This window comes from Eptatretus burgeri, chromosome 6 (genome assembly GCF_056783735.1).
Source record: "Eptatretus burgeri isolate ZD-2024b chromosome 6, Ebu_testis_v1, whole genome shotgun sequence".
Lineage (NCBI taxonomy): Eukaryota > Metazoa > Chordata > Myxini > Myxiniformes > Myxinidae > Eptatretus > Eptatretus burgeri.
This window is the reverse complement of record NC_140966.1, coordinates 4598365-4612500: the sequence shown is the minus strand read 5'-3', so window position 1 is coordinate 4612500 and position 14136 is coordinate 4598365. Positions and strand designations below refer to the sequence as shown.

The 14136-nt window shown below is 41.6% G+C and overlaps 1 protein-coding gene across 2 annotated transcripts in view; it reads right to left on the bottom strand.

Moving 5' to 3' along the window:
* VPS8 (VPS8 subunit of CORVET complex) overlaps window positions 1-14136 on the bottom strand; it is a 166390-nt gene that overhangs the window by 52810 nt on the left and 99444 nt on the right. For both annotated transcript variants that reach the window (XM_085883776.1, XM_085883777.1), the window contains exons 33-35: window positions 8056-8145; window positions 3035-3084; window positions 2597-2741 (exon numbers count right to left, since the gene is read on the bottom strand). In XM_085883776.1, the coding sequence (XP_085739902.1) occupies window positions 2597-2741; window positions 3035-3084; window positions 8056-8145 (285 nt within the window). The remainder of the gene's footprint in view (window positions 1-2596; window positions 2742-3034; window positions 3085-8055; window positions 8146-14136) is intronic.

The window sequence follows — 14136 nt, the reverse complement described above, 5'->3', positions numbered from 1 at the left end:
GGTCCTTTTGCTCCATCCTTTTTGCTCCACCCAGGTACAAGAGAAACATTGTACTCATGAAAAACTAGAGGATGAGGTTGAAAAGAAAACTACCTTTTAAGCATCTTGCAATCAACCGCCGAAAAATGAGAGGTCTGTGATCTCATCGAATAAAAAGAAAAAGAAAAAGAAGCTTTTCTTATTGTTTCTAACCAGATACTTTTCTAGTTTCTCCTAACCCTAACCCTTTGTGGTTTGAATAAAATTCTGATGTACATAACGTGATATACATACGTAACTTGCACAAAGTTATGTATATTCTGATATACATAATTTTATGGATGTTCTGTGTATCAGAATTTGATTTTATTTTCTTTGGCCATTGAGCGAAGGCAACGAACGTATTGCTTCAACACTGAGAGTTTAATGTTAATAGCAGTCAGTACAGATAAAGAATGTATTTGTTCAAAATATACCTATAATTAAAATTTTAAAAATCATCGACTTTAAAAGCAATTCTCTCAAAAAGTTGAAATGATATTCAGATGTAGGTTTCTTAAATGTGAGTTTCTATGCAATGCACAGGTCAACTCTGCCTATGTAGTCAACTCTCCACTACAATGAGGTATTTTAGCATTTTCTTTTTTTCTTGCAAAGCCATATTTTAACTCAGGCCGTGTTATTTATAAATTAATCGATTGATTAATACTTGCTGGAAAGTCAGGCCTGACCAACCAGTTTGCGAAAGACTTAAGGAAAATACCTTCCCTAGCTGAACCCACAAGGAGGTGGGGATAATCGAGATCATAATTAAATAAATAACGGTAATCGTAGTATTGGGGCTATACCTAGGCATAGAAATCTATATTAAAATTACAAAAAAATTCCTCTGACTACTTGCGGGCACTTTGCGATCTCCAAAAATGAAAGAACTTAAGACAAAATGTGTTTTGAGATGGCGAAAGCTGAACTGCTTTTTATAATCGATTCTGAAAGTTTGCGTCAAAGCTATCCAGAGTTCAAGCGGAAAAAAACTTTAACAAGTGACAACATATGGGCCTCACAAAATGTCATTTAAAAAAGCATGCGAATGCAAGAACTTTGCACAAACCATCGTGCAAAATAACATGGGCCTGGTACATTGTTTATAAGGGGCCAGAACCCGAAAACCACTGAGTTTGGGAGTGAAATTATTTGTTGTAGCATTTTTAGGAATTTCTTTCATCCACACGTGAGATTGGAACCTGGGGAATTTTTGCAAAGTTACGCAAGTTGATATGGAATTCCTGACTGAGCACAGCCCACCCAGAAGAAAATTAATTTTCTGAAAATAAACATACTAACACGAAAGAACATTGATGCAAAAAGTTTTGGTACTCAGTAATGAAACAAACTTTATGTGGAATCGATGAATAAAATTATACAGGTAAATTTAATACAATTTAGAAATCCTCCACTTGCTCCCCCTTGCAGACGTTTGCACATACAAGACAAAGGTGGTTGAATTTTTATTAATTTGCTCATTGTATTTTTCATGGACATCACCCTAAACAAGGCATAAAGCCACCCGAGGTAAGGGGCTAAGAAAGAAAAAGAAGAAGAGGAAAAACTGGCAAAACCTTAACCTAGTACTGAAACAAAGAAACCTCTTCACAGGACCACTGTGCAGGAGTGGGGGGGGGGGGGGATAACTAGGCCAAGTGGAAAAATAAATTTCTCCATCCCCATTGGGTGTTTTAGGAGACGCCATCTCCGCAGTGGATGGCCGTTGGTTCCCGAAAGAAGCTCACCCACACTGTGGCAGGTGGTGTTTTCCATCCTGGCAAGGTGTCACAATCACCCTCTCAACGAGTAAAGCCAGTTAGGGCTGTTGGGTTAGTCGCCGACAACCCGACCATGCGGCAGGTGGCACTGGGTTACATGTTACCAGTGGCAATCCCAAAAGACTGACCTGACGTCATATCTAATACCCACAAAACATACAGTACACATCACAGGACTTCAGCTCCTTTCCTAAAAGCAGTCATTTGTGGACAAAAATTTTTTTTAGGGAATCTTTCTTCATTGACGCATTTGTACAAAATACCGATAACTACACGTTTCCTGTTCTTATGTGAGTGCTGGAAATGAGGATAACAGCAAGTGAGGTAACAAAGAGTGTGGAACAAAAACTAATTATATTTTTGCTCAATGAAAACATAAAATATGTTGTAATTTATAAACGATTAGATGCACATTGCGGTGACAATGATGTGCCATGGGAAAATGTGTGAAGAGTGCCTCGGAGGGAAGAACTTTTTGGTGAATGAGGCCGGCAATTATGCCGGCAATGTGCGCATCCTAAATAATTATACACTGAAGGCCTATTAAAGCTTCCACTGTGATGGATCAAGTCTGTGTCCAAAGCTCGAGGGCACCTTGAAAAGTAATGGAAGTATTGTTTTTGTAATACATAAAGGCTTAGTTATGAGTATAAATAGTTTGTCACATTTTAACCACCATTGTATACTCCCTGTTCTTTTGAGGGCTAAATAACTTGAACATCACCTCTTTGGATCCCACATCGAAATTCGCAAAAACATCTTTCTCGTGAAACATTTTACTTTGCTGCCTTTACCTGGATGGCCTCCTCAAGGTAGTACATATCACAAGACTTCAGAAATGGGAGGACAGCAGTTGGTTTCTCGCCACTGAGCAACTCCAGGTAAGTCTTTGCCACCACTGGCCCTTCGCCGATGTTACGTACACCCTGCCCTGAGCCCCTGCAAGCATGACAGCCTTCACCTACTCTGCATTATAACAAAATCAACCTCATTGAGACCTAGTTTTTGTGAACTGTCAAGGCTGTGTGTTTTGCTTGAAATACATTCAAAACCTCTTGCATTATTCAATGTAAGAATATGAAGTTTCACCATACTTGTCATGCAGTCTTTCATCTGGAGATTTGTACAAGGCTAAAAATTAGCAATGAGCTTGGTTTATTCTGTGCATTTGTTCTCAGTCACAAATTGTAACAATCAAGGTTGATGATACAACAAAACGGAAGAGGGCTTACAAGGGCTCCAGCAGGCTTTCCAGGAAGTGAAGTAGCAGTTGTGGTGAACTCTAGGGATAAATGAGCCATGAGGTAACATAAGTTAGTCTATTTTGCAGGCAAGCTGTTGAAATGAAAAAAATATATACAGTATATATATATATATATATATATATATATATATATATATATATATATATATATATATACTGTATATATATACCTCATGGCTATATATATAACTTTAATAAACAGCAACCTTCCAGGCTGCAACAATCAACATAGCAAGATAACTGATCAAAAACAAAAAGCAAAAACAAATTGCTCAAACATGTTACCGACTAATCTAATACCCACTAAACATATACAACCGATCATTCTTGGGGTTGAAAACTAGCAGTTCAAGGCCTCCTTCAGAATACTGTGCTACAAGTTTGCTGGATAATTTTGAAAGCCTTCCAGGCGCTCACAATGATGGCTTTTCAAAGTTAGTTGTTGAAAAGAAGGATATAGAAGCTCAACATAAGCTTTATATGGGAGGGGGTTAAGGAAGGTGTGTGTGTGTGTGTGTGTGTGTGTGTGTGTGTGTGTGTGTGTGTGTGTGTGTGTGTGTGTGTGTGTGTGTGTGTGTGTGTGTGTGTGTTTGTTATCTCCATACATGGGTTTCAGAAGGTGGAATGAAGACACACACACACACACACACACACACACACACACACACACACACACACACACACACACACACACACACACACACACACACACACACACACACACACACACACACACACGTATATGTACATGCAAGTTGTTGTTGTTGTTGTTGGCTGCTATCTCCACACATGGGTGGGTTTCAGTAGATGGAAAGGAGTCCTCCCAGGTCTCAAAGTGTGCACCTCCGTTTTAATTAGGGATCACGATTCAGGGACCAAGTTATGAAGTCTTATTTTCAGAATTTTGTTCCGAGAACTCTTTTCAGAATCGTCACTGAGTCCCGGACAGCTTCCAACTGTAGTTTGTTTGTAGTAATGTTCCTCGGGATGTTATTCAAGATCTCTGCGAGGTTATTTTGTAATCATTCCCATTTGCTCCAGTTATCACTTGTACAATGTCGGCACGCTTCAGCTTCCAGGATCTTTTCACTTCATTTTTGAGATCTTGGTATTTGGTCATTTTTCTTGATTTCTGTGTTGTTTCGGCCAGAATCACTGGGTACTGACACCTCAATTAGCGATGCCTTTTTTTCCTTTTTGCACCTAAGTACTACATCTGATCGCAGTGCTTTATTTTCTATGTTCACACTTGATGGAATCATCAGGTTCTAGGTGAGCGTTACATCCTCGTTTTCAATGATTGTTTTGGTTTCATGTTTCAAAGAGTTTTCATTAACTGGGATATAGATATAAATTTTTGAGGATGTGCCAGTTGTTACTCCACATACTTTGTTGTGCCTTTGTGTGTGCAGCTGTTCTGACATGAGTTTTTTTTACATACCGATAGGAGGTGACCCGTTCTGTTTCTACCTTGCAGAACCTAAACCTGTCCGATTGACTCAGTCCTGGCATTTTCTTAAAGCCAATCATGTCGTGTCCTTGGTCTTGGGCATTTATTGATTCGTTCTCCATCCAAGTTGATCTGACCTCTTCTTAGCCATTCCAATGAGCCTTCTTTGTCTATGCCCAATCTGTCCAACTCTTCATTTTTTTCTTTTTTTTTAGTATCTCTCTGCTCTTTTATCATTCTCCCAGTTGTCGGTGCATATCTGTTAATATTTTGCCTTATATTTTTATTTTGTTGTTTTTTTGCAATTGTTGCAGCTTTTTCCATTGCTGTTTCAGTTTTATGTGTAACATCTTCAATTAACAACTGTTTTTGGAAAGGTTTTGCAAAGTAGGTTAAGGATACCTTAAGTGACTTGCCGTCTTTGTGGTTGCAGACAAAATGGGTTTGGTTATCTGATGAACTTTTCACATACTCAGCCAATCATACATTTTTTTAATGCATGCTCTCGGCTCGTGGAAGACGTTTGACGCAGAACAAATCAGGACACAACCTAACAAAGGGAACAGCAAGAGAAAGGGGAAACACCAACACCATGGCAGAGGAAAAAAGTACTGTTGATGGAGACGGACAAACAAGGGATGCAAGTAATGATGAGGGGTAAGGAGAATGGTGTATAAAATATCATGATTTTGGATGGGGGATGACTTGATATGGTGGTGAACAGCTGTCTTGAAGACCTGGGAGGAAAAATGAGATGGAATAGAGCATGGAAGATGGTTCTACAGGTGGGTAAAAACATAGTAATAAAAGAGTGGAGGTGAGCAGTGGTTCTGGATTTAGACCATTTCATTAGGAGGGGGTTACTGGTGGACCGTGTGAATCCTGCAGATATCTGGGGAGGGGGGGGACAAAGCACGGAGAAGGCAGAGGATGCAAGTCCACAAATGAGTTGGAAGAAGACAGAGACCACTGACCTGTGGTGATGGCAAAGTGATAGACCCATAGACTCAGCTTCATCGCGAGAAATTCCAATGATATTGAAAGCCTTTGTTTCCACAGCATCAAGCTGAGCGAGATATGAGGCAGGGGAGCCAGCCCAGAAGAGAGAGCAGTACTCCATCAAGCTGTGGATGAGAGTCTTGTAGGTGGATAGGAGCTCAGGTATGCCAAGGAAGGACTTTTCATGATGGAGGATGCTCAGTCAGTGTCTGGCTTTGGAAGCCAATTTTGAAATGTGACTTGCCCAAGAGAGATTATGGCTGAGAGTGACTGAACGTCTTAGAAAGGGTTGTTGAGAAAATAGATGGGAGGATTTGCAGTGCAGTCCTTTCAGAGAGGGAGAGGGAGAGGGAGAGGGAGAGGGAGAGGGAGAGGGAGAGGGAGAGGGAGAGGGAGAGGGAGAGGGAGAGGGAGAGGGAGAGGGAGAGGGAGAGGGAGAGGGAGAGGGAGAGGGAGAGGGAGAGGGAGAGGGAGAGGGAGAGGAGAGAGAGAGAGAGAGAGAGAGAGAGAGAGGGAGAGAGAGAGAGAGAGAGAGAGAGAGAGAGAGAGAGAGAGAGAGAGAGAGAGAGAGTGTGGGATTTCTCAGGCTTGAAAGACAAATTCCAAGTGTTTGACCAGTTTGTGATTTATTTTGTCAAGGTCTGAGGAGAGGGCAGAGGCTTCTGCCTGCCTGTCTAAAGGATGAGAGATGTCACAGCAGACAGTAGAGTCTTCAGCAAAGAGATAAAAGAGGATTTTCTAGAGGGTCAGTGACAACAGTTTTCATTTTGTGCACTTGGTCGAGTTCCATCAGGCCGCTACTTCCCTCTCGTCTCAGCGGATACATTCTTGGGATGCACTGATTTTTGTGGAACATTTTGTGGATGGTGAGGAGTTTCCTTATTTTGATATCTTGTTTGTTGATTTCCGATTATGGCCAGTTTTTTATTCCGCAGGTGTATTCGAACACTGGTACTGCAAGGTGGTTTATGGCTTTGATTTTGTTTCTTGGGGAGAGGTACATTTTTAGGATCAGCCTCATTCTACATCGGTATTCTTTGGCAATTATTTTGCGTATTTGTGACATATTTGGTAGCCCTCTTCTACTCCGAGGTATTTGTATGATGCTTTGTTGTCCAGCTCCTGTGTTGTATTTTTGTTGATTTTTATGTAGTCCGTTTTTACTGGTCTACCTTGTCTGAATGTGTACTTGGCACACTTATCTCGGCCAAATTCCATTTGAATGCCTTTGGAGTACCGTGGCACTAATTTCAGTTGTTCTGTCAATTTTTCATCGTTTGCAGCAAAGAGTATTATATAATCCATGTGCAGTAGAGGTGTCACCTTCCCAGTTTCTTTGGACACTCTCTTATTGGATGTTAGGGGATGTTAGGATGTATTTGTGTCCTTTGCCATTTACGAGGTTGATCAGTAGGTCCAAGGCCAGGCAAAACAGGAGGGGTGGAAGGCTGTCTCCTTGGAAGATCATGCGTCATGTAGTCGCTCCTGGTAGTTTGATCTTTCCTTCTGAGTGCTGTTATATCAATGTGATATTCCAGTGCTCCATTGCTTTCTCAATCAGTTTGATTATTTGTGGTTGATCTTGTACACTTGCATGCATTTTATCATCCAGGAATGTGGGACACTATCAAAAGCTTTTATGTAGTCTATCCATGCTGTGGACAATTTTGTTCTTCTCGTTTTACAATTTTCTGAGTGTGACCTTTAGTAGTAGATGGTCTGTTGTTGCGTCGTATCCTCTTTTACATCATTTCTGTTCTGTCTCCAGGCATCCTAGTTGTATTAGTTGGTGGGAAATCATTGTGTGTGTGTGTGTGTGTGTGTGTGTGTGTGTGTGTGTGTGTGTGTGTGTGTGTGTCCATGTAGTGGGGAGGGATGTAAGGAAGGTGGAGTGGGGAAGGAAGGTGTGAGAGAGAAAGAGGTTACCAATGGTGTGGGGGAAGAAAAGGCATAAGAAATGTGCAGAGAAGGGGGTATGGCATTAAAGGAGGGAAGGGGGAAGATAAGTTAGCCTAAAAAGGGTGGCAAAGAAGTCAGCCATAAGAGGGAGTGGTGTGAGTAAGGAAGGCTGTGGTTGAAAATTGCATTTGATTTTACAATGTGAAACAATTTTTTTAACCCATTGAATCAAGGCTAACGGATCAGCTTGCACATGAACTGCATGCAGTACAAGAACTTCCAGTATTGGTGGACAAACTATATATATATATATATATATATATATATATATATATATATATATATATATATATATATATATATATATATATATATATATATATATATATATATATATATGAATTGAATGAAGCTACGATCTCAACGTGCAAGCGACATGCTCAGATGGGATGCCAAATAGGCCAATAACTCATGCAGTACTTTCTTTTTCTTGGGAGTATTTATAAGATGAGGGGTAATTATTCAGAGCTATGGAAATATAAAGCAATTTGCCCACATTACTATTGGAAACTCTCTGCACACGAGTCATACATATACAAGCAAACCCTCTTTGCTGAGAAACAAATATGGAAATGACTCACCTGGAGCGAGTCGAGCACCTGCAAAATCTCAGCACCAAAATGATCCACAACCAAATCTGCTGTTTTCCTGGCATTAATCTCAGCCAGATCCTGAAAAAGGAGGAAAAATAAATAAATTACCAATTTTTGTTCTCCAAAGCTGCAGCTCTGATGAAAAAATTTTTTTAAAGGAAAGATGTTCATAAGGCTGGAAAATAACACCATCTTATAATTCTTCAAAAGCCAATGGAAGCAAATACTGCCATACAGTGGCCTGCAAAATTATTCACCCCCGACCAATAATGCCACATTTATTTTTTTTTACTCATAACTCAAGAGATCAAACTAAACACTGTTATTACTTGAAGGAGGTTACATGTCAGGAATACCTGCAAAAAACATGTACAAATAAAAATTCACCGGTTGAAAAATATTAACAAGTATTTTTGGGTACGTCTCCACCAGCTTTGCGCAGTGAGATGGTGAAATCTTCACCCATTCTTCATGTGAAAATTGCTCAGGTTCTGTCACGTTTGATGGTGATCGTCGATGGACTGCGATCTTCAAGTCTCGCCATAAATGTGGCTTTGTCTTTGTGCTTCGGATCATTGTCCTGCTGAAATGTGAATCTCCTACCCAGTTTCAGATTCATGGCCGATTCAAGCAGGTTTTCATCAAGGATTCTCCTGTACTATGCACCATCCATAGTGCCTTCTATCCTGACAAGCTTACGAGTCCCTGCTGATGAAAATCAGCCCCATAACAAGATGCTTCCATCACCATGCTTGACAGTAGGGATGGTGTTGACTGGGTGATGTGCAGTGTTATGCTTGCGCCAGAAATAACTTTGAATTTAGACCAAAAAGTTCAAGTGTTGTCTTGTCTGACCACAAAACTATTCTCCACATGCCTACAGTATCATTAAGATGCTTTTTTCACAAGCTCCATATGAGCTTTTAGATGTCTCTTTTTCAGTAATGGCATCTTTCTTGCCATCTTGCTCATGGAAGCCAGCCAGCTTTGTGAAGGGAACAGGATATTGTTGATTGATCAACTCTGACCCCCATCTCAGACACAGAGCCTTGCAGATCTTTCAAAGTCATTGCGGCATCCCAAACTAGTTTCCCGCTTTCCCGGCTGCTGAATTTGGATGGGCGACGTGATCTGGGTAGAGTCTGGGTGTTATGATACATCTTCCACTTCTTACTGATGGATTTCTCCATACTCAAAGGTATAATGAGTGACTTTGAAATCTTCTTATAACTCTCCCCTGAAGATTGTTTCTCCACCACTTTATGTCTGACTTATTTGGAAAGTTCCTTGGTCTTCATGTTTGCCTTGTTGGTTGACCAAGCGAATTGCACCTAAAAACTCCTTCGATAAGTGAGGAAGCTTAATTTTAAGTTAAACCACTGATTACATACAGGTGAAACCTATTACACTCATTTTATAATCTTTCAAACCAATAATCTGTACCTGAAGTGATTTATGATTCATTAGGCAAAGGGTTTCAATACTTATGGAACTGAGAATCATCTGATTTTCTCTGTTAATCCAACTTATTCTCATTTTGTCTGTATTTTTTAGCTTTATCACTTCAAATTACTTTGTGAAGACTCCATATATTAAGTTTTATTTGAAAGCATCATGAAATAAGCTCAGGTGGCATCAAAATGTGAAAGCATTGGAAAAAGGGGGAGGGGGTGAACACTTTTACAGGCCACTGTATGGCAGGCACAAAAAGCAAAATTTAAACCAGGTTTCATTGCTTTGCTTTGTGTGTATATAGAACCTCACCCTTTGGATAAGCTTTATGATGTGAAAATGAGAGGTTTATTAAATATAGAGAGTCAAGGCCGAGAGAGGAGGCAAGAGCAGTTTCATGGGTTTCATCACGAGTCCAACGCAAGTCTGTGTCGCTCCACTACTCTGGGAATACATTTAAGAAAAAGAGAAATCAGAGATTGCAGACCCTTGCTAGGACTTGTTTTGTGTGGCGTTTGTTTACTGGTTTACTGGTGTTACATAATTAATATGAGACATAATTAGAAGTGCCATTTTATAACTGCTGACAGTGATGAACGGGTACCAAGACATCCCGCTTTGATGCAACACCTGACCCTGACCCTGACCCTGACCAATGACGATTATTATTATTATATTTTATTTAGAATGGGATTAAAATAAATTCAATTCAGATCAAATGGAAGACCAAATAGGTACAGTCCTGCATTGGAGTAATCAGTAGGAACCCAAACAAGAAAAAAGCAAAGATGAAGTCATCAGCAAGAACCTGGATAGGATTCGCATTTCAGCTGTTACTCCTCCACCCTTAAAACCATCCGGGCACAGCCAAGTGAACCTTATTCCAAAAAAAAAAAATCCAGTAAATCCAATGTGGCTGCCAAACTAAGTGCCCGATTATGTCAAATGTGTGAACCATTTGTTCCTCATGGATAGGCGGTAATATGTGTAAAGTACCTCCATGTAGCCTCCCTGCCTGCTTCACTCCCTATTCTCACCCCCAGAAAGGTTTTGTCTTCACCAGAAGAAGAAGAACAAGAAGAAGAACAAGAACAAGAACAAGAAGAAGAGGAAGAAGAGGAAGAAGAAGAACAAAGTGGAGCTCTCTTCGAGCCAGCGTTCGCGAAGCAACGTGGCTAAAAATTAATAAAATAAAATAAAAACCTCTTGTTAGTGGGTGTGGCCAGGTGAGGACATTAGGCAACAAGGCACAATGGAAGTGCTTCATGCTTCAAAAGGTGCAATTGTGATCTGTCTGGTCGGTGCACCAGAAGCCAGGGTGGCGAGATGCACTGTCGGGCCCGAAAGAGGGGACAGACTTTTTTTATTGGGGCCATCCGGTGGGCTGGACAGCCCGAAGGATGGCACCTCCCACAAGCAGAGAGCAGTTCATCATGGGGCCCCATCACATGCAAAGGTGGTCTCAGGGTATGGAGGGCAGGCCAGAAGACCCACCATGGAGAAGCTCCGTGGTAAAATACAGACAGAGTTGAAGTGGGATCCTTTGGAAAAACAACATCGTTCTCAGTTCCTCTCGGTCTTCGTCTCGTTGGTTCTCTTCATCTTTGGAAATATGGACACTGCCTCAAAATCCCTCACCTCCACCGGTATCCTTCCTGTTCTTGAACTGCACCATCACACTGTACACCACTCATTCCCATTGGGAAGTCCTCGCCTACTTAGGCCTAAGTCACATTTGCTCTACGGCGAGGATACGGCGGCCGTACGCCCTCTGAATTGACAGAAATGTGCGGCGGCCGCAGAGTTTCTGCGGTGGCCTCAGGGTGGCCCTACGCCGTTTGGCTATCTTTTACAGGCCGTAAGGTCGCCGTGGAATTATAACGCGGAGTTATAACTTTTTTCATTTCTACGTTCGCTGTAGCAATTCGACAAGCCGAAACAAAAGAACTGGTAAAAAAAAAAAAAAAATTTGCCCATTCGTTACCGTCCGTCTGGCCGCACGTTCGCCTTAGGGCCCCTCTGCGGTCCCTCTGAGGTCGCCCTGCGGTCACCTTGCGTCTGCCTTGAAAATTATTTGGCCGCTGCAGGAACGCCCTAAGGTCACCGTGCGACATCAAATCAAAGACCGTACGGCAACCCCACATTTTCGGTCTCCACAATTTCTAAACACGCCGTGCGGCTACCCGAAAAATAAAAACATATGTGACTGCTACATTGTGTGACCGTGGAAATACTGCGGCCGCCGTATAATTGCTCGTGGCCGTAGATTTTGGAGACCCCACGGCCGCCGTGGCAAATGTGACCTCGGCCTTACCCCCATTGTTTCGTAAGAGTGTAATCTGTGGCACCGAGCGGAGTGAGGATTGTTATATATTCATCCTTGTAGAAACGCTTGTGTGTCCCACATCCATCTTTTCATTTGTCGACTCGTTTGGTTTGTACCACCCACCTTTCTCCTTGTACTCATTATGAATAAATCCTTTCAAAAGGTAAGAAATGTCTTCTATCCTTCTGCTTCCGGTGCATGACGCCACCAAATTTGGTTCATTTGGTTGACCTTGAGGAACGGTAAAGTTGTCGATCGATTTCACTGAATTAGTCCAGTAGATTTAGCCCCAGAATGGCTGAACCTGAAACAAATTGCAATAGTTTTTTTTATTGCTGGATCTTGTTCAGGGGGTCACTCTGAATGTCACAATATAAAATAGGACAAACTAGGACCACCGGAAGTGCCTTAATTTGCATAAATTCAAAATGGCCGCCATTGAGCACTTGGGGTGCTGATATCTCCTAAACGGTGCGTTTTAGACCCCATAAATGTATTATTAGCAGATAGGAAAGTGACCCCAAGGAATCCAAATATGTCATCAAAATTTGTATATGATGTCATATATGTCAGAAATTACGTCATAGGCATCATATATGACGTCATAGGTGTCAAACAAATTCAAATCAAATTCAAAAGAGTTTCTTTTCCCTTATCATATAGTATACATCGGGATTGACAAATAAACTATGCAACACAACATGGAACACAACAAACCCCCTCCCCCCCAATCAGGGTAACCTACACCAGCACATTTCACCTAAGGTAAATGGACTCAATGGCCAGGTGACTCTTTGTTCAGGTGATCATGAGTGTATCTGTACAATACATCAGATTTATGCTGCTATTTTTACACTGTGTGCATGACTGATTTCATTTTGCATGCTTTGTGTAGTGACTGCTGTAGAGTGTACTGTGTATATGGTGTTTGGTTCAGATTGTTTGTGTGGGGTATTAGACGTTGTATGTACGCGCATAGCATTAGGTAAACTACTTGACTGATTTTCGTGGAATTTAGCATAGCTTTGACAATATCCTAAAAACTAATTTTCCATCCACAGGGTGACATCTACACCATGGATCACACAAAGTGTGCCATGTGCGAGAAACAGCTTGATGATGGCTGACAAATGTTTAGTTTGACAGAGAAGGGTGCCCATAGTGTGAGGGAAGCTGCAAAATCAAGAGGAGTTGCCATCAACGTGATTGTGGGGCAGAAGTTCCACTCTGAATGCAGACTAGACTTTTGCAACAAGAAATCTATACAGTTTTCGTTGAAACAAAAGTTTCGGGAGGAGCCAGAGCCGCCAAGTCGCCGTTCTATTAAACCCATATTTAACTTTTTGGAACACTGCTTCCTTTGTGGGATGTCAGCAGACGCCAACTCTGATGATTCTTACCCTGTTCGAACGTGGGACTTCCAGAGGTCTATCTTTAAAGCATGCGACCAAAGGCCCTCAAACGATCCTTGGGCAGAGAAAGTTCGGGGACGTTTGGCATCTTGCATTGACCTTCACGCGGCAGATGCCATTTACCACATAGTTTGTAGTGTAAACTTCAGAACAGGGAAGCAAATACCACTCCGTTACAGAAGTGACACCAGCAGCATTATTCCACCGACTAAGCTTGGGAGGCGGACAAACATTCAACGACAAGAGGCATTCCTGCAGGTCATCACTGACCTACAGGGAAATGACTATGAACAAACCACAGTCACTGATCTTGTTGATGAAATGTCAAAGATATGTGAAGACCCATACTCTCCAATGTATATGCGTGTAAAGTTATTTGAACATTTTGGAGAGCGGGTTGTGATCACGAACATAAATGGCAGACCGAACATTGTGACATTCAGGAAAGCTCAAGCGCAGATCCTCCAGGAATTTTATGACACTCCTAAAATGGACAATGAAGCTGATGAGAAGCGACGAATTATCAAGACTGCAGGTGAACTCGTCAAATCGGACATTAAAGCGCAGGACACTTCCAAATCAACATACCCAGACCCAGTTCAACTTAGGTCTATTGATCTTAACTTGAAATACTTGCCAGAATCACTTTAGCTTATTTTGTCTGGTCTTTTCCCAGGTGCAAATGACCTGAAGGTTGCCACAATAGGCCATTGTATCATGCAAGCTACTCGGCCTCAAACCGTCCTTGCGCCCATCCCATTTGGGCTAGGTGTCCAACTGCACCATTTGTATGGTTCTAGATTTTTGATAGACAGTCTTTATGCTCATGGCTTATGCTTATCCGATGATGAGGTTTTGCGCTTCTCCAAGTCTGCAGCC